The following is a 21,240-nucleotide window of genomic DNA, read 5'->3' on the forward strand; positions in this document are numbered from 1 at the left end:
CATGCTCTTTTGGATTTGATGGAAAGTGTGCTAAGCATATGATGCACATCAATAGATGCCTTTAATTCAAATCTAACCTCCAGAAGATGGAAAAGGACTAAAAAAAGGTACCTCTGGCAAGGTGGCCAAGACTGACAACTAGTTTCTCAGAACACACATTACAAGAACCAGCTCCACAATGCTGTCCTCTGACCTCAACAATGTGATGGGGCACACAAAGGAAACAGGGTAGTGAAAAGAAAACACTGGCACAAAAATTCTGGGAGTGCCAAACACGGTCTTGGAGTCTCACTGCTCTTTATGTAGCTTGCTCATTACGCCCAATGTCAGCATGTGCTACACTGTTTCTCTGACTAGCCTGTTCTTCAATACCTGCAGCATGTAGTGTAACTGTGTTATTATAAAGTAAATCATCTTTAATTTCGGGGTGCTTCTCCCTCCTGTCACCAAATAATATCCTATCTTCTTCAACATAACTTCTTTAACTCTGAAAATTTAATTCCAACATCGAGTACCAAGCATTAGGTGTGAACTCCACTGGATATAAGTTCGGTCCTCATATACTACTACTAATATATATACTACTAATAATATAATACTAATAATGTGTGTATAAAGACTAAAATGATGCAAATGTTTTATGAAAATTGTTATAATATTTCAAAAGGGTAGAATGGAATCCTCGTATATGGGAAAACTTTTATAAATCTGACATTCCAATTCAAAATCGGGGCCGGGTCTACTCCCACAAGACTGCCCACACTTCAGTTACCACAGCGAAGCACTGGGTTACTCAAATTTCTCTGAAGCCAATTAAGTATGCATAACAATCAGAAATTTCACAACCACCCCCTTCTCCAGTTTATTTACTGAACAATTTACAAAACCCAGGAAGAATACTAACTATTATTAGTTTATGATAACTAACACGCCCAGCATCATTATGCCCGTCCTTCCAATACACTGGGCTTTAAACATGGGAGCTTTCCAAAATCCATCTGTCATCTAGGGGTTTGTAATGGCTGATTTCTCACAGGTAAAAGACATGGCTACTGAGGGTGAACTATCTCTAGCCCTCTCCTATCCTTGGAGAATTAGGGAGCAAGAACGGAAGTTTAACTTCTAGTCAAGGTTCTTCCAGTGATCAATCCTTATCCTGCACCCTAGTAAGAGTCTTCTCACAGAACAAGGCTCAACTAGAACTATTCTAGCTCAACAAATTAAGTATTCTGCATCAGAACAACAAATAGACCATGCCACAAGTGTGTATACATTAGCTGAATACATTAACCAGCTCTCTTCACTCGAAGAATTAAAGATAAACATCAGAAAACTCTACGGCGATTTTTATATTTTAAGTCAACAGACTCCTACTATGTGGTAAGTAATGCCCCAGGCGTGGGGCTGTAGCAGAAGACTTACTATGTTGTAAGTAATGCCCCACGAGTGGGGGCTGTAGCGGGTGTCAACGTCAACTCAAATTATAAGGTATTCAACTCTACTGAATGAAAACAAGCAGAATACTTGTTATGACGGAGGAAAGAAGCAGAAAGTAAACAGAGAAAGAAAGAAAATGGTGGATTTTAGATAAAGCTTCCAAAGACAGCTGGCCAGCCCCAAATGGCAAATCTGCTGTTATTTCAACAAACTTAAAGTAAGTGAGGAACTCTTGCAAAAATCTTAGGAAAGAACATTTGACACAGAAACACACGTTAGGCTCACAAAACAAGACCACATCAAGCATATTCAAAGAATAGCAAACAAGACCACTACATAAGGAAACGTGACAGACGATGGCCTCAAAATGGAAAGTGAGCTGTAATGCCTTTCAGGCTACTACAAAGTCTGTACACTCAGCGCTTAGAAGCCTGTGGAGACTGATCACAGAGGGCACACTGACTGACTGACTGACTGACTGACTGACTGACTGCTATAGACACTACACACGTTCATGAGTATGCGAGACTAGACAGGCAGTTAGGAACCCATGTACCAAAAACTAGTTCTAGTAGGCCAGACTACTAGAACCAGTTAGAAAGATAAAGGAAAATCTAGGTAAAATATAATGGTGTTCAAATTAATACAGTAACAAAGTGGGTAAGATACGGTGAGGTTCTGGACTAATTCTGAAAGTGGAGCCACAAAGACTTTGCTAACCTTCAAGATGAAATGTGAGTCAAAAAAATTAAAGGATATCTGTAAGGAACCTGGGCAGGAACAACGATGCTATCGTTTATTGGATAGGCAGGATAAATCTGATATGGTTCAGTTATTTTAGGTACAAATGCCTAACCCCATGGTTCCTTCTAGATCTTGCCTGATAATATGCACTTCTTTTCCTTTTACATTTAACACAGTTACATATGAAAGGAGTAAGAATATGTGTGAGCTTCATAATAGTCCAGAGGTTCTCAATCTGTGGGTCACGAGCCCTTTGCAGCTCAAAGACCCTTTCACAGGGGTCACCTAAGACTCTCGGAACAGATATTTACATAACAATTCACTCTCAACAGTAGCAAGGTAGCAGTTATGAAGTTTATGGTGAGGGATCGCTGTAACGTGAAGGATCACAGCATTAAGAAGCTTAAGAACCGGGGTTGGGGATTTGGCTCAGTGGCAGAGCGCTTGCCTAGGAAGCGCAAGGCCCTGGGTTCGGTCCCCAGCTCCAAAAAGAAAGAACCAAAAAAAAAAAAAAAAAAAAAAAAAAAAAGAAGCTTAAGAACCACTGATAAAAGAGAAATGAACTCCAGACAGCTACATTTAAAATTATTTTTTTCAACTTCTTAAAGAAAAGCAGAAGGATAGGGATATGAATCCTTGATAGAATGCTTGCTTAGACCCAAATTCAAATCGTAGTACTAGAAAATAAAGAAAAAAACATTATTCTAGATATACCTTTTCATATTGTTTTTGGTACTTACCCAATACAGTGGGCAAGTATCTGGGTGTGAGGCAGAGGGGGGGGGAAGGTATTTTTATTTTATTTAGTATTTTAAATCTTTATGTGTATATATGTGTGTCTGAATGTGTTTGTATGCTGGGGAGAAGTGCTCAAAGAAACCAGAAGAGGGCATCATGATTCCCGGAAAGGTAAGCAGTTTTAAGCCACCTGACACTGGTCCTGGGAATCTAACTTGGATTGTTAATGACTGACTTCAATCAAATATCAGGTTCTTCTAAGCTCTACTGCACTTTCCTCAACTTTGTATCTCAAAGGGCGTAGTAATTATCCTAAAAACAAGTAAATGATTATGTGCTTAAGAATCAACGGAAAGATAAAACACAAATAATTTTGTTTTTTAGACAGGATCTTAGTTTGTAGCCCTGGCTGTCCTGGAACTTACACAGATGCACCTCCTGTCTCCATAATGCTGGGATTAAAGGCATGCCAACATCATGTCCTTAGTCATACAGGTGGTATAACATATTCAAAATACTCACTGTGGAATAAACTGTCTTATCTTAGAAGAACTCAATTTAGCATTACAATGATTAGCTATGTTAAAAGCTAAATCAATAAAACATTTTAGAATACAACAGAAATGCTAAAACCTGTTAAGTATTATCAGTATGAATCAATTAAACACAAATGCTAAAAAAGAGAACCATTCGCCACCTTTAAAATGTCTCTCAAATCCCTCAGGGAGCTCTGTGCTGTCTGGATGCTAAAGCTCTATTTATAGACCAAGAAGGAAAAAAAGAAGTCCTACGCTAACCAGTTTCAAAGCCATCTATATAAAATGACAGTGCATAACTAGATCCACACATCGTGCTTCCTTCTCTGCCACCCTCTGAACCTGAAGAGGCTTTAACAGATGGAACAGATGTTTCGGTCTAAGTATCATCTCTCACAAAATGGAATTAGTCACGTAGACCTCCTCCTAGACTAGAAAAATCCTGTATTCTATCTAGTAGCTCGCTGTTTCCACTACAATGATAACCTTGTCTGACATCTGAAAAGCACTCCTCTACATCAGATATACATTTCTACACAAGACATCAGCATAGCAAATAAAAGGGCTTGGAGAATTCCACTCAATATATACTAGCAACACTAGTTTTGGAAGGAAAATCATTAAGGAGGTGAGATAAAACTAAACAAGGCAGACAGTATCTGTATTTTTCATCCATTCTCGTCTCTGCAGTTTCCACAGCGATGACCACTTTAGTCTCACTCCTAGTACAAGTGAGATACTGAGCCCTTGTATGCTCTAAAGCTTGAAAACAGTTAAAGTATCAATAGGTCTAATCCATACACAAAGCCCAATACAAGTTTCAATGTCTTTTAAGAGGGATAGTGACTAAAGTCACACACATTCTCCAGTTAAGCTACCGCCATTGTATTGCTATTGATGTCTACCTGCTGGGAAATATGCCATTTTAAGATTAAAATTTTTAATTTCAGACACAACATGAAAAAGTACACCTTGGAGTCAAACAAAAGTACTTCATACAATGTTGGACATGGTGATTCTGTCTTTTAAAGCAGAGGCAGACATATCTCTGAAGGGTAAGGATAGACTGGTAATATAGTAAGTTCCTGGGCTACTTAGAGTATTTAGTACTTAGTAAGAGCCTTCCTAAAAAAAAAAAATAAAAAAAAAAAAAGACCAAAATGAAAGCCAAAAAGTAGCAGTTATAGACAGATTTGCAACTATTACATCAAATGCTGGGGTGTGGAACTAGAAGTAGCATGAACAGAAGATGAAAACCAGAGTCTCCCAACTTGGGAAAGATGCACAGCCACAGATAAATGACTGTTACAGTCGAGGTGAGGCTCCAGATGAGACTGAAGTCCCCAAAGGCAACTGGTTTCCTACAACACTAAACGTTACTACGTCTATAGGACATGTGTTAGAGTCAGATGCAGGGCCGAGGTGACACACTGAGACTGAAGAATGAATGACCAATGCCTACGTGCTGTATCTATACCCACAGAAAGAAGTACAAGGTAGATTAACAAACCAGTTTTGAAAGCAGAATATAAGTAGGCAAGAGACTAACCTCACTTATCAAATTAAAAAATATTTAACTATATTTAAGGAAAAATAACAGTTCAAAAGAACTTCAATTGTGGTGTTATAGAACGTAGGGACAAAGGTTAAAAAAGAATGTAAAAAATTGAGTATCATGGCTCATAGCTGTAAGCTAAGCACCAGAATCCTGACCACGAATTCATGGCCAGCCTGGGCTACACAGTAAATTCTAGGCCTGATGTAGAGAATAAAGGCCTGTTTGGGGGTTGGAGAAACGGCTTAGTGTTAACAGTACTGTCCGCTCTTGCAGGCCACAGGTTCAATGCTCAACCCCATGTGGTGGCTTACAAACCATCTGTTACCCAGTCCCATGGGATCCAGCACTCTCTTTTTAGTTCTGCAACCATACCAGACACATTTCTGGTGTGTATACATACATGAAACAGGCACAAATAGAATAATAAATAAATCTAAAAAGACCTTATTTCAATGTATCAACCACACCCTCACACATATTCCAAAATTAAAGGATCTGTTTTGACTTTCAAAGTTTGCACACTAAAAGCCATTTGAAGAAAGTAATATGGAAGAATAGCAGGAGACAATTAGATACAGAATCAGAAACTTGTATTCATATCCCTGCCCTGATACTGTTTCTGTGATTTCGGAATTCTCAAGTTCCTTTATTTTTGAAAGGTTAAGGAAACAGACATCATGCCAGGCATGGTGCTGCACGGCTGCACAGATACCAGGAGGTAGAGGCAGGTGGGTCTCTGTGAGTTCAAGGCCAGCCTTGTTGACATAGTGTTCCAGGCTAGTCTCAGTGTGACCATGACGATTTTCACAGCATTGTCACTGAACCATGGGAATTTTAAAAGACTAGTAAATTACTGTCTGTGCAGCTCAATAAACATTACAAGATCCCAGAACTCAATGTTCTGTCCAGTTCATAAAATGAGCTCTGACTACAAACGGAACACTAAACTTGATTCACAGCAGCCTCATAGGACTACAAATACCCAATGTACGCACTTAGAAATTTTCTAGTGAGTGTTTCTGTACACTCAGTGTTTTCTCCACGAGAAGGTAGTTTTTCTGCCCACATGGGAAGATTAAGTCCATTCTACGATTTGCAAAGAGCCTTAAGAGACAACATTAAGTGAAAGCACAGATGAGGAGGTGATCACGGTGAGTGATTAAGCTCCCCTCCCTCCTGCAAAAGCTGACTGTATGACACTGATCCACACAACAGATGCATTCTACTCTAAAAGATTAAGGCTATGTTCTAAAATACTTTCTCTCTTTGGGGATTAAACCCAGGGCCTCATACACATGAAGCACAAGCTCTACCACTGACCTACAACCAAGTCCCTAAAATATTTCTAACATGATTCTGAATCTATAAAGTAAAATTTGGTGACTGAATCATTAACAACACTCCAGATGATAAACCCAAACCAGATTCATCATTGTTACAGCATTAACTTATAGACAAAAATTTAAAATTATAACTCGGAAGGATCTGATTCTCATATAAACCAGACATGAAAAGTTTAGTCATGGGTGCTTAGAAACAAATCCAAAAAGGAACAGCAGAGCCAAAACTCACCAAAAAATGCACACATACAACAAACCAAAACCAAGGAAGAAGGCCTTCTGCGGTGGCTTTGTAACCCAAGTCCTGAGGAAATGGAGGCAGGAGACTGCATGAGTTCTAAGACAGCCTCCTTTCCAGTGAGCTCCAGGCAAGCCTGAGACACTGTGAGACTCTGCCCAAATCCAACAATAACTACACAGATTTACTCTGTGTAAATTAAGAATCACTAAATCCTAGAACTCAGGAAGCAGAGACGGTGGATCTCTTTAAGTCCAAGGACAGCCTGGTCTACACAGTATTCCAGAACAGCCAGGACTGCATAGATACCATCACAGACAGACAGACAGACAGACAGACAGACACACACACACACACACACACACACACACACAGAGAGAGAGACCATAGAAGTAGTGAACACACCAATTACACCAAATACACTCCCCATATATGGAGAATTTAAAGAAATAATCTAATGAATTAGTGTCTTCTAAGAAATTTTCTTTATTACATAACTCAAGTTACTCTGACACGAGCTTTAATTTAAAGATAAAGACCCTAACTTACAGAACATCACATACCTACCTTTGATCTGTCAAATTAAAAATTCAATAACACACTTGGATGACCCCAATGAAGCCCAGGATGTTTGTGTACAGATCCCACATATGTGCACTGTGAACGGAAGCCAGAGGACAACCCCAGCTGTTGTTCCTCAAGTGCAAGGCACCTGTTTGTTTTTAATTCTTTACTTTTTGAAAACATCTCCTATGCACAGGAGACTTTGGATGGAGTTGGCCCTCTGCTATCAAGGGATCAAAGAGCAAGATTGGGTTGGGGTCATCAGACTGGCACGCCTAGTGTCTACTGGCCCAGATCTCAGTGGCCACCTTTCTCTTTTTTCTTTTGAGACAGACCTTTCACTGGCCCAGAACTGGTAGAGGCAGCTAGGCTGCATGCCAGCCTGCTGGCCAGTGCACCCCAGAGAGTCTGCCTGTCTCTGCCTTCTCAGGGCTGGAATTTCAAGTGTGCTCCACCACACTTGGCTTTACTGAGGGAGGTCCAGGGGGAGTCACGCCCAAGTCTTCACATTTGCTTGCTGTGCTGTTTACAGTTTAAAGACTATTACCACCCTAGGTTAATAACACAGCCTTTCATGAAAATATGTCCAAGAAGACACATTTCTTTTCCTTTCCAAATGTATCTGCTAAAATAGACATATTACCAGAACTGGATTCTTTTCTTAATTTCGTATTAACAGGTCAGAAACGTAAGGAACATTGCGACCATCCAGTTATTGACTTACTAAGTCATCTGAACAATACACTACTACTTTCACCAAAAAACTAAATGGGTGACTAAAACCTCAAGTGCATAAAGAAATGTATACATAATTTAAGACCTCATATCATAGCTTGCACCTCAGAAATCCAAGATGGATGCAGTGGCACATACTTGCCTATAATCCCAGCTATTTGAGACGCTGGGGCATAAAGCACTTTTGAGTCCAGAAATTCAAGACCAGCCTGGACAACAGGCAAAATTTCATCTTAGAAAGAAAATCTTACTTCTGTCATCCCCAAGAAATACTATCTAGAAGTCACAGTGTTTACAGAAGACAATTCTGATCCCATAGTAACATACAATAGGCACACCATAATAAAGGCCAACTGAGCATTTTTTAAAAATGTAGCTGAAACTAAAATTATATTAACACTGGTGCTAAAGCGTTCAACATTCCATGGGTTTAAATAATATGTGAGGAACACTTGGAAAGATATAAAAACTATAGGATTTAGAATGAAAAGTGAAACGTAGTAACAAATCACTTGCCAAATTGTTGAAGGAAAGCAGAGAGTCACACTGTTCAGCATGGACTTTTGTCCATTAAAACTTACATAAAATGAAATGTCCACACACCAAGGTATATAACCAATAATTGAGAGAGAAGTTTAATGTATATAAACAATCTGTCACCTCCTGCAACTCCTTTCTCTTTTCCCAGCCAAGTGTTATGAGCCACAGGTAACTGCATATTTAATAGAAAGAGGGTCTTGATTGTAACCCCAGCAGGCCTGGGACTTGACATCTTCCCGCATGACACTCCCAAGTGCTTGGATTATACCCACTCAAAACAGTGACTGGCTGACAACTGTTACTTCTAAGCAACCACCTTAGTGTCTTGCTATTTGCAAAAAGAAAAGGAAAAAAAGGGCAACTGGCATATGCTTATTCCCTCTGTATCCCTTGGTATCCCCTTTCTTTCCAACTGCCCTTTCGATGTTCCAGAACGCGACTGTCTCCTATACTATCCAATGTGAAATCCGTTCCTAACTCTCGGGCTCGTAGGAACATAGTACAGCACAAAATCCTGCTCCACGTTCGCTTCAGTATCCAAGCCATTATCCAAGAATCCTCCACATAAAATCTTCACTCTTCACATGAAAGCCGAAAGAGAACTGAGTTCAGTGCATCTTCACACAAACGCAAAGCCATGATTGTATGTTAAGCTATCACACGTAAACATTAGGATACATAAAGTTTGAAGGTTATTTTACTCCATTTGCACAAAGAATGACCATGCAGAGTTTTCCTTTAAGTATTGGGAACTAAGCCTATTTTACAGGGTTAAATTAATAATACAGTGTGCAAGGAACTATGAAACTGATAGAAGGTAGGAATGGTTTGCAAGAACATACTCGAAACTTGAAACAACTATATCAAAATGGTGATTATTTTTGCATTTTATGGTGGATTTGATCTAAATGCAAGGGGAAATATTTTAAGCTCACAGGAGAAAATGAATCACTCAAGTCGCTATGAATTTCACAAATTATGTATTTGCTGAAGATCGTTTAGTCAATTCCCTATCTCTACTCTTGCCCATCACCCTAATCCCACTCCGTAATGAGAATGCACTTGCAACCAACTGAGCGTATCCTGGCAAAAAATCATAAATACACACTTATACTCCTGAAAAGTAACACTGATAATGTCCTAAGTGACCAATAAATTTGAGGGAGGTACGTAGAAGTGGTAAATACCCTTCAAACCCTTAATTTACACTATCTCTACCCTTCCCTTCAAACCCTTAATTTACACTATCTCTAGCCTTTGTGAAGCCATACAAAACTCAGGAGAGGGAACTCTAAGCGCTGTTTCTAACAACAGCAAGTACAAAATGATGGAGAAAGGAAGGAATAATTTCGATTATCCTTCATACCAAAACTATTCCCATCGTTTCCGGCTAGAAACCCAAGCGCAGGATGGGTTTGCCCGGCAGAGGACGGAGTCGGGATCGTGGCGGCGCTCCCCTTGCCGGACCCTCCCGCCCCACCTGCCGCGAGCCCGCCCTCCCGCCCGCCCGCCCGCACGCTCGCCCGCCCGCTCGCTCGCCCGCACCCCGGGGCTGCGCTGCCCGCCCGCCCCGCGCAGAGGGGCGTGCCGCCCGCCAGCTCTCACCGCCAGGTCCGGGTGGCCGCGGTCGCGGTGGGACACGGCTCGGATGACCCCCGCCCGCCAGCCGCGCCCGCAGCCGCTCTGCCCGCGCTCGGGACGCGCGTCCTCGCCGGCCGCCACGCACAGGAACCGCTTTCCCACTAGCTCGGGCCGGGTCTCCACCGCCATGGCCGCCGCTGCGCCGGGAACAAGCGCGGCCCGCTCCTACCGGCCGCCCATGCTAAGGAGCCGACCGCCGGCGAGGCAGGCCGCGAGCGAGAGCTCCCCTGCACGCTCGGCGACCCGGAGCCGCGCCACCCACGGCCTCACGCGCGGCCCACAGGCAAACTGACAGGAATGTGCGCGCGGCCGGTACCCCTCCGCCCTCCCGGCCGCGCCGCGTGTCCTTCCGCGGGCGGGGGAGCCGGGGTCGGCGGGCGCCGCCAAGTAGTGCCGCCCACGGGCTGTGCTGCCGCCGGGAGCGGTGGCAGCCGAGGGACAGCGGCCCGGCAGCTTCTGCAGCTCCGTCTGCGCCCCCTCGGAGGGGCGAGTGCGGGGACAGGGCTCGGCTCCCACGCGCCGTCGCTGAGCCAACTCCGGGAGGTCCGCATGTCAGGAGCGACGGCCGTGAGAACACATAGCGCCGTCGTCAAGGAGCCCGAATCCCCACGCGGCCCTGGGCGAGCCGCGCCGCCCACCCCACCGCGCCCCCTCAGCGGCCGGCGGCTCTAAACCAGCATTCCTCCCGGTGGCAATTCTGATTCCGTGTTGGAGCTGTTCGGAGATTTACACCTCCTGCCGCCTTCTTACAGGAACGCTAGACACTCCACCGCGAGCTGTTACCGACATCCTTAAATTTCACAAACTGTCTCAGAGCCAACCCGAGTACTCCGAGTACTAGAACACAGTCAGGTAATAAAACGGAAAGCTCCAGAGTCAGTTACTGGAAAAGACCATGGAAAGAAAAGAGTCTTAGCCAATCACACTTGAAGAAAATAAATGATGTTGACTTCCCGTCCAATCACAACAGGACTTTATAACCCAGACAAAGACAGCTAGGAATTCCTCTTCTGATCGTGCCTCAGTTCTCACAAGCAACTCTCTTTCAAGAGACCAGTGAGAAGTTTGACGACGGGCATGCTTTACAGGCTTGTATTTTAAAGATCTGTGAAAACATGAATCTAAATTCAATCTGCCATTTTCCAGGGATTATCATCTCCAAAAATTCATCTAATCCTATGAAAATCTCTTCCTACCCTTCCCTCAGTGCTTTCTGAAAACCCTTATAACAGCACTCTTAAGTTCTTGTAAACCATTTGAGCTAAACTGTTAAAGCTGCAGACAAGACAGTGGTGGTGGAAGAGAAGGAAACTGCAAGTCTCAGTTGAATAGATCAGTCTCATTTTACTTATCTAAGGAGAAACAAAATTGTTGGGCATAAAGGAGAACTATGCTGGAGCTGCGTGCTGGCGGCTCAGGATTTCTTAATTCCCACCTAAGGTTAATAAACCCAATAAAACGAGCCACTGGAAAAAAGTGCACACATGTAAAGCCTTTTAAATGGTCTCATATTCAAATACCAAACCATGATACCATAATACAAGGAAGGCGGTCCTCGTATTAATAAGAAGCATGTAAGTACCGGAAAACCGACATTTCGGAGAGAAGGCTTTCACAGCCCACATATCCATCCCCACAGCAGTTTTTCTTACTAATGATGGGGGCTCACTCTAAACTCATCCTCTTGCTTTTCTCAAGTGTGGGGGTTACAAGTGTGTGCCACCAGAAGGAGCTTTAATGTATTTAAGAAGTATAGCTCAAACTGTCTCCTACAACCCCAATACTAGAGCCAACATTTGGGTTTCGGGCCAATCTGTGGCTAGGCTACCTTGAGAAACCTGAAATACATGTTTTTCCAAAGACCTTAAAAGTTTTTGTATTTTGTTTTTGAGTTTGTTTGCTGGCATTTGATTTTGTTTTTAAAGGAGTATGTATATTGCTTAATTGTACTAGCAAATCCTAACTGTGAACAATATGGAATTAAATGTTTTAACATCAACTTCCAAACCTTGGTATAATGATTAGTATGTATTGTTAATTTAACAGTCAAGGATCCTACGGCAGTTCACAGCAGCCGCGCCTGTAGGCTCACCTGTGAGGGATTATCTAGATTAGATGGCGCTAATTAGACCCTTCTTACTGCAGGCGGAGGAGCCCACAGACTGGCCACTTAGCTCTGTGCAAAGGGAGTAAGACGAGTAATCTTCATCCTCCTCCGAGCCTGATGTGGGAGCCTGAAGTTCCTGACATTCTTACCATCATATCCTCCCAGACTGTGCAGCCCTGACTGTGAGCCAAACAGGGAAGGGCAGAGGGATGAGGAGGCAGGGATGACGGAGCCTTTCACCACTGCTCTGCTTCCATGCGGGTATTCTGTCACAGTAACAGGAAAAGCAACTAAATACCCTTAGAATACTGTGCTTCATTTATGAGTTTCCTTAATTTATAAAGATGCTCAGGTCATGTAAGGTAGCACACACCTTGAATCCCAGTACCTGGTAGTCAGGGACAGGCCGATCTCTGAGTTCAAGGCCAGCATGGTCTACAGAACAAGTTCTGCTTCCAGCATCTAGGAGCCCTTGCTGTGAGAAGATCGTATTATGAAACAGATTAATGGATGAATATGGTACAGTGTCTTTTCCTTCTTTGGAGACAAGGTCTTCCCCCCATGTAGCCCAGTCTGGCCTGAACTCCGGATCCTCCTGCTTCAGTTTCTGGAATACTGGCTTCAGGATAATTCACCACCACACATACCTTTTCTTTCTCCAACCAGAGAGAGCTCGGACTTTGTAAATCAAGAACAGGGAGTCCCTGTTGTGCCTACTGCTCATTTGCTGCCTTCATGTCATGCTGTATTCTCCCATTTCACCAGACCTACCTACGGCTTAAACACCTTCAAGCATGGGCTGCAGCATCAGGGCAAGGCTGTGCCAAGAGAATCTCAAAAGAACAGACATACATAAAGAGTTACAATTCCCAAGCAAAGCCTTTATTTCATTAACAAACCACCAGTCTGATACCAACTCCAAAGCCTTCCTCTGAGAGCCTATACAAACGCCTTCGTGCCCCATCTTTGCAGGAGCCAACAGAAGAGTCTGCTTTCCGCCTTCTTGATGGGAGGGGGAGGGGAAATACAAAAGGAAGGAAGGAAGGAGTAACCAACTAGCAAACTGAACTGAAGCTTCTAACTGTGCATTCTCTACTGATGGTCACTACTCTCTATTTATAGTGCGGCCGCACAGGAACCCACAACTTGTTAACTTCCTCATTTAGACTTGACGTTTACTAATAAAGCACTAGAAGTTTAGAATAAATAACAAGGCAAAAAAAATTCATACTCTGCTCAAAGAGGAACCCCAAGAAACAAAGGAATGGAAACAAAGGAAGGACCACACTAAGCCCCTCCCTCCCTGCCTCCCTCCCTCTCTCCCTGCCCCCCCCCCCCGTGGTGTCTTCCAGCAAGTTCTGTACATACAGATGAGGTTCCTCCAGGGCCCGGAATCTCCAGCCTAGTTCTGTCCACACTCCAACAAATCCACGGAGTTGAGGACTTAGATTAAAGCTAAAACTGAGGCTGGAGACCAGGCTCAACGACCACAAGGACTCAGTTTCAATTTCCAGCACTCTCGCACCACACTGTGGCTCCTAACCATCTGTAACTCGTGTTCCAAAGATACCAAGAATGCACATACATACATGCAGGCACAATAGTCATATACATAAAATAAATCTTAAAACGATAAATCCTATCTAACTCAAAAATCTACTTCTCCAGACGCAGTGGGACTTCTTTACGTACTGAAGACCCTTTGCTGCCCCAAAGCTTGGAGGTCCACTGCTCAGAATTAATGGGAGTTGATTTGAAGGAACAAAAACAAACCCAGGCAGGGACGTCATCTTTAGTCACTGCTTCCTTTGGTTCATCTCGAAAAGTTCCATGATTATACATAATGAGGTTTACAGCCTACTGCAAAACACAAACATGGCATGAAGCAAACTGCTGCACGCAGAGTAAAGCACTGTGCACCAGCTCCACGTGGGCTTCGCTACTGCAATCATTTATTCAGGTCAAAGGAGCAGATAAGGAACTTCCATTCCAGAGCCTGTCTTTACGGAAGCCAGGACCTGGAAGTCCTGGGCTTCACTTTACAGCCAGCTGGCACTGAGGAATACTGAACCTCAAAAATGTCTTAACTACAGACTTAAAATTCAACCAACGTATTTGTTAACTTTGAGTTGCTGGGGAGCACAGTATAATGCTACCTAATATTAAATAACCAGTATCATTTAAATAACGAATGCCTCAAATTAGCCAAACCTGGTCATTTCATTTCAAAATTTTTAAGGTGTAGCCGGGTGCGCTGGAGAGATGTCTCAGAGGACCCGGGTTCAGTTCCCAGCCCATCTGCCACCAACTCCTGAAAACTCCATCTTCAAGGTCATCATTTCTAATATTTGGGTCATTCAGCAATTAGCAAAGTGGTCTCATGTCAAATCCAAGCCGGAAAAATGCTCAGTGACTGGGCAGCCCCGTTCACCGGTCGGCGGCAGTGTGAGCTGGCAGTTCATTTCCCCCAAGTGGCTCACAGGATATACAGAGCCGTCCTCCCTACACTCACAATGACAACAGACATACTGCATAACCAACAGGTTCTTTTCAGAGACTAATTACTTGATGGGAGTGGCATGTGCCAGCCCTTGAGCTGGCCTCTTATTAATATACCTATTAACAGTACAACTTGGTGGGAGTCCTGTGACCTTTTCAAACAGCCTCACATTGTACGCTGGTCATGTTCTTCTACCCTTGTGCTACGCACACCCACTCCCGACTTTCAAGTCAAAGTTTCCACATAGGAAAGCTGACATTCAATTTCTGTCTTTCTGAGTCTGACTTAGTGCAGTGGGACAGTGCTCTCCAGTTCCAGTCATCCCTCTGCAAGACACTAGGCCTCGTTGTTCTTTATGGACGGACAGTATCGCAGGTGAGTTCATCTCATTCTCTCTGTCCATTCTTCTGTCATCAGGAGCACGCCACATGACGGCTGTGACCAGTGAGAGAAAATAAACCGGAGCGTGCAGGTATCCCTTCTGTGCACCTGCTTCCTTCTGTCTGGATACAAACCCACCCAGGCATGGGAGAGCTGTCTCGGACGGCACTCTATTTTTAACCTTTTGAAGACCCTCCATTCTGTTTCTTGTGTGGCTCACTTACTCATCTGCACCTCTGCCTTCAGCGGACAAAGGTTCTTTCTCTGCGCATTCTTTTCAACATTTGTTGTATTGTGTTGTTTCGATAAACAGCCATTCTCACTAGGATGAGACACTATGACATCATAACTGGGATTTGCATTTCCCTAACAGTTGATGGCACGGAATATTTTTAATATGACGTATTTACTGCCTGAGGCATCTATTCAGGCCATCTTCCCATGATGTCATTAAACTACTTGCTATTCTGTTTTTACGTTTTTGAGTTGGTACGGTTTCTAGGTATCACATCTGTCAGGAGTCTGGCAGACACTGAAGGCGGTCTCTTACCTTCTGACAGAGTCCTTTGCTGGGCAGAAGCTTCTCAGTCTGTCCTAATCCATTTACACAATGGATTTATAAACAGCAAGACAGCTTTACTCTCCAAGACTGGTGGTAAAACTATTCCATCAAAACAGAATCAGAACTAACCGAAAATGAACATCTCTCACAGGTAAAAAGTTACATTTAGAACCTCTAATTTAGTATAACTTGATATCCTTCTTTATGTATAGTAGCTTACAAAATATTTTTACTGTAAAAGATATATATTAAAAAGGATAGTTTTATTTGCTTGTGTACATGTAAGTGTATACAGTTTAATTTTTTTTTTTTTACATTCACATTTCAAGAAACTTTATTTTACAGCCTTGGGTCAGACCTAGAAATATAGTAGGTAAATCCTTTGGTGTTTTCTTCTAGTCATATTTTACTTTAAAATTTTATGCTTAAAAGTTGTAATTTGTGGGGTTGGGGATTTAGCTCAGTGGTAGAGCACTTGCCTAGCAAGCGAAAGGCCCTGGGTTCGGTCCTCAGCTCCAAAAAAACAAAAACAAAACAAAAAAAAAGTTGTAATTTGTTAATGTATCCCTTATGAAAGAAACCCAAAACAGACTGGGGGACAGGGACTACAGTGCGAGACAGGAACTACGGTGGGGGACATGGCTATCCGATGCAGGTAAGAGCACTCTATTGGCTGTTTGATTTTTTTACTCCCCCACTCCCCACCTACAAACAAAGTTCCTGGAGAGCAGGGAAACACTTTTCTTTACTGGACTGTGTTAGGAGTTACTCAGAAATGTCAGAAAGCCACGGAAGCAGTGAACTCTACTTGAAAAAGTTCATGTAGTTGTGGTTAAAGATCCTGAACCCATTAGTTTTAATACTGGATATAAAAATTTATTAAATTCCTCCAAAATTATTCATAGTATCTACTGCTGAGGTTGGAAACTATGATCCTGGAGGGAAGAACAGAGTTCTAAGTCTAAAGGAGAAGCAGATGATAGAGGGGAGAGAAACACAGCTTGCACAAACCCAACACCCATCCTAGGACGAGAGCAAGGACTCAATTCCCACCGCTGCAAACCTCGACATCTCCCCAACTATACTCTACCACTAGAAGGGCCGAGCAAAGCCTGTAAGATCCTTTCTGGAATACAGATGTGCACTCCAGTTCAAGAAAGCCTACAGCAGCTCCATCAGAACTTTCTAGCACATCGACGACACCCACTGATGAGGCACTGAAGGCAACCAGACTCACAGAATAACAAACCCTTAAACTCTCATCATCCTCCCCCAACCCCGTTCAAAAACATGGCTGAAAGCCAAACAAACTTTTGAGACAAATCTTTGTCAGAAGGAAGCACAATCCAGACAAACTCAGAGAGAGTTAAATGTTGGCACCATCAGACAAGGGACATAAAGTAATTATGAATGATAACAGGTAATTGTGCTCACAATCAGGTAAAAACAATGAGGAAAAACTACGTGAATCAAATGTTAAACCAGGCAACAAGAAGGAAAACACCAACACTAAAGGCCTCATGTACTATTTGCTTACCTGGAAACCAGGTTTTACAGGAAAAAAGCAGAATAAAGGTTTTACTCTTGTTATCTATAAGTTGTCAATAATAGGCCGGTGGTCTACCATCTTCCAAAGCTGATGCCTATTTCTTTTTTTTTTTTTTTGGTTCTTTTTTTCGGAGCTGGGGACCGAACCCAGGGCCTTGCGCTTCCTAGGCAAGCGCTCTACCACTGAGCTAAATCCCCAACCCCCCTGATGCCTATTTCTTAACCTCAACTTTTTTCTCAATACTACTAAACCATGTGATCTTGCTGACTTCTATGGAAATAAACATAATATATTCAGAATTTTGGACATATTCCCACATACTGAGAACTTTTGAAACTTAAAAGGTAACGCTGTGGAATGCTTGTCCTCTCAAAGCACAGCTATCACCCTCTTGAACTATCATGAAGTCACCTTTAATAGACCTGCCCAAGCCCACCATTAACTTCCCACCTCCGAGTAGAAAGGGGCCCTCCCCAACGATTTATAAACAGTTAACTGATTAGGAGGTAGAGTTCTTGAGGCTCTACCCTCCTGAGACCTTGCCCATAACCAAGGATTTGTAGACAGTTAACAGTTGCCCTGTAGGAAGAGGTTCACAAGCCTCCCCCAGGATTTACAGGCAGTTAACACTAACTGGGGGAGGGGCTCATCCGGCCCCGCCCAACCCACGGAGGCCCCGCCCCTTCCTGCGGAGTTATAAACAGTATGTTGGGGGAGGAGCTTATGAGGCCCCACCCCTCTTTGAGGTCTTTGGAGGTTGACAGTTGCTGGGGCAGAAAAGCTCACAAGGTCCCCAGAATTTCTCTGCAGTTAACAGTTACTAGGAGGAATTGGGCTTTTTTCCCCCCCTGGGACCCATACCCAAAGGTCTATACTTCTGTAGGTAAACCCAATTTTACTCACTAATTCCGAAGCACCACTTGGGTGGAGTCCTTTCCTTTGTGGAGTGAGCAGACATATGTTAATTCTCCCCAAATCTAAGTTTGCACAAGACATGATTTTAACAGAAGCTTAGGTTCTTGGAAACATAGCATTCTGAATGGGGAACAAAGAAAGAGCACTAAGAAACTCCAGCTGATCTGGAACCCTGCCTAACATACACAAAACCTCTGCCCTAGAACCAGATGTTCCCAAGGTCTCAGTTTTCTTTGGGAAAGAAAGATATATACGTACATAGGGAATGATTGGCAACACTGCTGTATGCTGGATTTTAGGGCCAAAGCAATAATACAATAATAGTAACTACATCCAAAGCTTTTCATCCTCTCCAGAATTAACTGCTGACAACACCAACCTGTGTTTAGACTTTACTGTGACGGCTGTGGAATATTCGTGAAGGACGTTTGGGGAGCTGAAGAGTGGGCTCAGTGACTAAGAGCGCTTGCTTCTCCTTCGAAGGACGTGGGTTTAGTTCCCAGCACTCTACGAGGCAGACCACAATTGCCTGTAACTCCAGCTTTGTAAGGGATTTGACTCCCTCTCCTGGCCTCCACAGACACACGAGCATATACATGGTACATGCACACGTGTGCACACACACACACACACACACACACACACACACACACTAGATGGGTAGACACCACACATAGGAGGGGTCACTAACCCATGCGGTTGGAGGAGTGAGCAGGGAAGTTGTGGTCTTGCAAGCCTGCAGATGGTGCAAATGCAAGAAGCAGAGAGTTTCATTCTTTGGTTTTACGAAGGCACTGATGCATGTGACTGCATCTGTCGGGCCATAGGCCTATGGAACGGGGCAGAGGCTGCACACCTACCCATGCATGAGCAGAGAGGCCAGAAGGCAGCACTGGATCCCTGGGAGCTGAGGTTACAAGCATTTGCATGACACCCAGCTTTAACGGGGATGGGAATACTCATGTTTACACAGAAAGCAACCTCTCTAGCTCCTAGGAAGTGCCATGATGAAACTGAGGAGGTATGACCAGAGCTGGGACAGTTAGTGGAACAAGGGGGGACCTGAGGACACAGGAAGAAGGGTACAGGTGAGAGTGGTGAAGAGGAAGGAAGTCATATTGGCTGGTGCTGGTACATCATGACAAAGACAGGTCTTCTGAGGTTTGAATTTTAGACTAGAGGCAAGCAGACCTTGAACGTGCCTTTAAGCAAAGGAATGAGAGCTGCACAGAGAACAATAGATCTGCCTGCAGCATGAGAAATGGATGAGGGGACTAGTGAAGAGGGTGTTGAAACTGATAACTTACTCTCACTTGAAACTTTTAACACCACCCACAAAGGGCACCTCACCACAGGCAATCAAAAATGTGTGAATCTCTGTGTGTGTGGTGCACACCATTAGTCCCAGCCCTCAGAAAGCAGACAAGGGGATCTCTGAGTCTGAGGCCAGCCTGGGCTACATTGTGAGACCTCATCTCAAAAATGGCCCACATGTCTCCACCTACAAAGACTCCCAGGGCTGAAGAGGTGGCTCAGTGGTTAAGAGCACTGACTGCTCATCCAGGTCCTGAGTTCAATTCCCAGCAACCACACAGTGGCTCACACCCACTCCCTCTCACTGCATGTCCCCACACAGCCCCCTTTCTCTTGCTTTATATTACAATCACATTCCCCTCATTGTCCCCAGACCCCCGACTCAGTATTACCCTAACTAACGTGCAGCTGATTTACCTCACACAAAGAAGCAGGCCTCTTGCCACTTCTGGCACTCACCATACTGGTTACCAGCTGACCTATGGGCAAGACACTACATAGACACATTACACCTTCTGTTGTGACAGCCATGACGGAGACAAAGAAAAATGAGGCCTTACCGAATAAAGGCCACAAAACTTCGTAAATGCTAACCCAGGATTCAAATGCATGGCTCATATCACAGTTTAGTGAGGACAGATTAATAGCCTCTATTTTATCTCTGATGTCAAGGTCATTTACTACAAATATGTTATAAAATGAGTTGGAAACTGAGGAGAATAAAAGACTGAAAAAATAACCTACGAAAACTAAAAGCACTAATCAGTAAAATATTAAAAGAGCTGCCAGGCAAAATTAGGGACCTATTAAAACAGAATTAGGTATGTTCATAATGTCTCTGACCCAACTGTGAACTTCCCATGGCACAGAAGAGAAGGGCAAATGTGGTATGCAGAGTAATGGCTCTGAACAATAGATGGGGGACAATCTGTCCTGTTGTACACTATTGGGTACTGTGTAAACATTTTTGGTGTCGGGCCCTCAGGAAAAGGGTTGCCTAGAGGCATCCGTAAATAAAGGACAGTCTCCTTAGAGAATCATCGCCTCTGAAATGTCTGCAGTGCTAAAGAGAAACCTGGCTGAGCTTGGTGGCCCAAACCTTTAATCCCAGGGAGGCAGAAGCTCACCTCTGCGTGCTGAGGGCCTGCTACAAAGGGAAACTGTCTCTGAAAAACCAAGAGAGCCCTGCTGTGGCTGAGGCAGGATCCCTAAGCGCATCAGGAGGGAGGAGCGGGCCAAAGATGCTCATGAGACTTCACATGCGAAAACTTAACAGTCTGAGTGACTTGGGTGACCAACAAGGACAGAGTAGCCTGCTGTTGCTGCCCGAGGGCTGAAATTCCACCAGTGAGGGCCACCGCTCCTGAGCAAGGAGGCTGGAAAATCAAAGTGCATCAGTGAGGTAACCGGCTACCCGGAAAGTCAGTGATGGGCCAGCCTCCAGAGCCTTCCTATGCCAGGGCAGGCTGTCTGTCTTACATGCCAAGAAAAATTGCCACGAAGGAAGCAAATCCAAAAGGACAAGCAGCTGAGCTGAATCAGGGCAGGAGCAGGAGGCAGAGACCTTGGCAGCTTACGACTGTCGCCCTGGGCCAAGGCTCTGCCAGCTTGCAGCCAAGCACCACAACGTCGTAAAAGTGAAGTAGGATCAAGGATATTTCACATTTACCGACTCATTTATTCCACGCTTGACATTTATAAGAAAGGTTTACTATTCCAATATGGAGAACATGAAGAAACTGAGAGACAGAAGTGAAAAAAGATGAAGTGTGTGCAGCTGCACCATGGGCAGCAGGGCTGGGGGGTCACAGAATGACCTCATTCCAAATCCATGCATCGGT

General features: G+C 43.8%; 1 protein-coding gene across 6 annotated transcripts in view; it reads right to left on the bottom strand.

The window, feature by feature from the left end:
* Jmjd1c (jumonji domain containing 1C) overlaps positions 1-21,240 on the bottom strand; it is a 177,591-nt gene that overhangs the window by 120,528 nt on the left and 35,823 nt on the right. For 3 of the 6 annotated variants that reach the window (XR_010060624.1, XM_006256360.5, XM_006256359.5), the window contains exon 1: positions 10,036-10,238. The exons of 2 other annotated variants lie outside the window; for them this stretch is intronic. Coding sequence is in view for 3 of the 4 variants with exons in the window: in XM_006256360.5 (XP_006256422.2) it covers positions 10,036-10,200 (165 nt within the window). In the remaining variant the exon portion in view is untranslated. Of the gene's footprint in view, positions 1-10,035; positions 10,239-21,240 lie in introns of those variants that run through there. One more of the 6 variants, NM_001191719.3, reaches the window with a different exon arrangement.

This window comes from Rattus norvegicus, chromosome 20, assembly GCF_036323735.1.
Source record: "Rattus norvegicus strain BN/NHsdMcwi chromosome 20, GRCr8, whole genome shotgun sequence".
Taxonomy (NCBI): domain Eukaryota; kingdom Metazoa; phylum Chordata; class Mammalia; order Rodentia; family Muridae; genus Rattus; species Rattus norvegicus.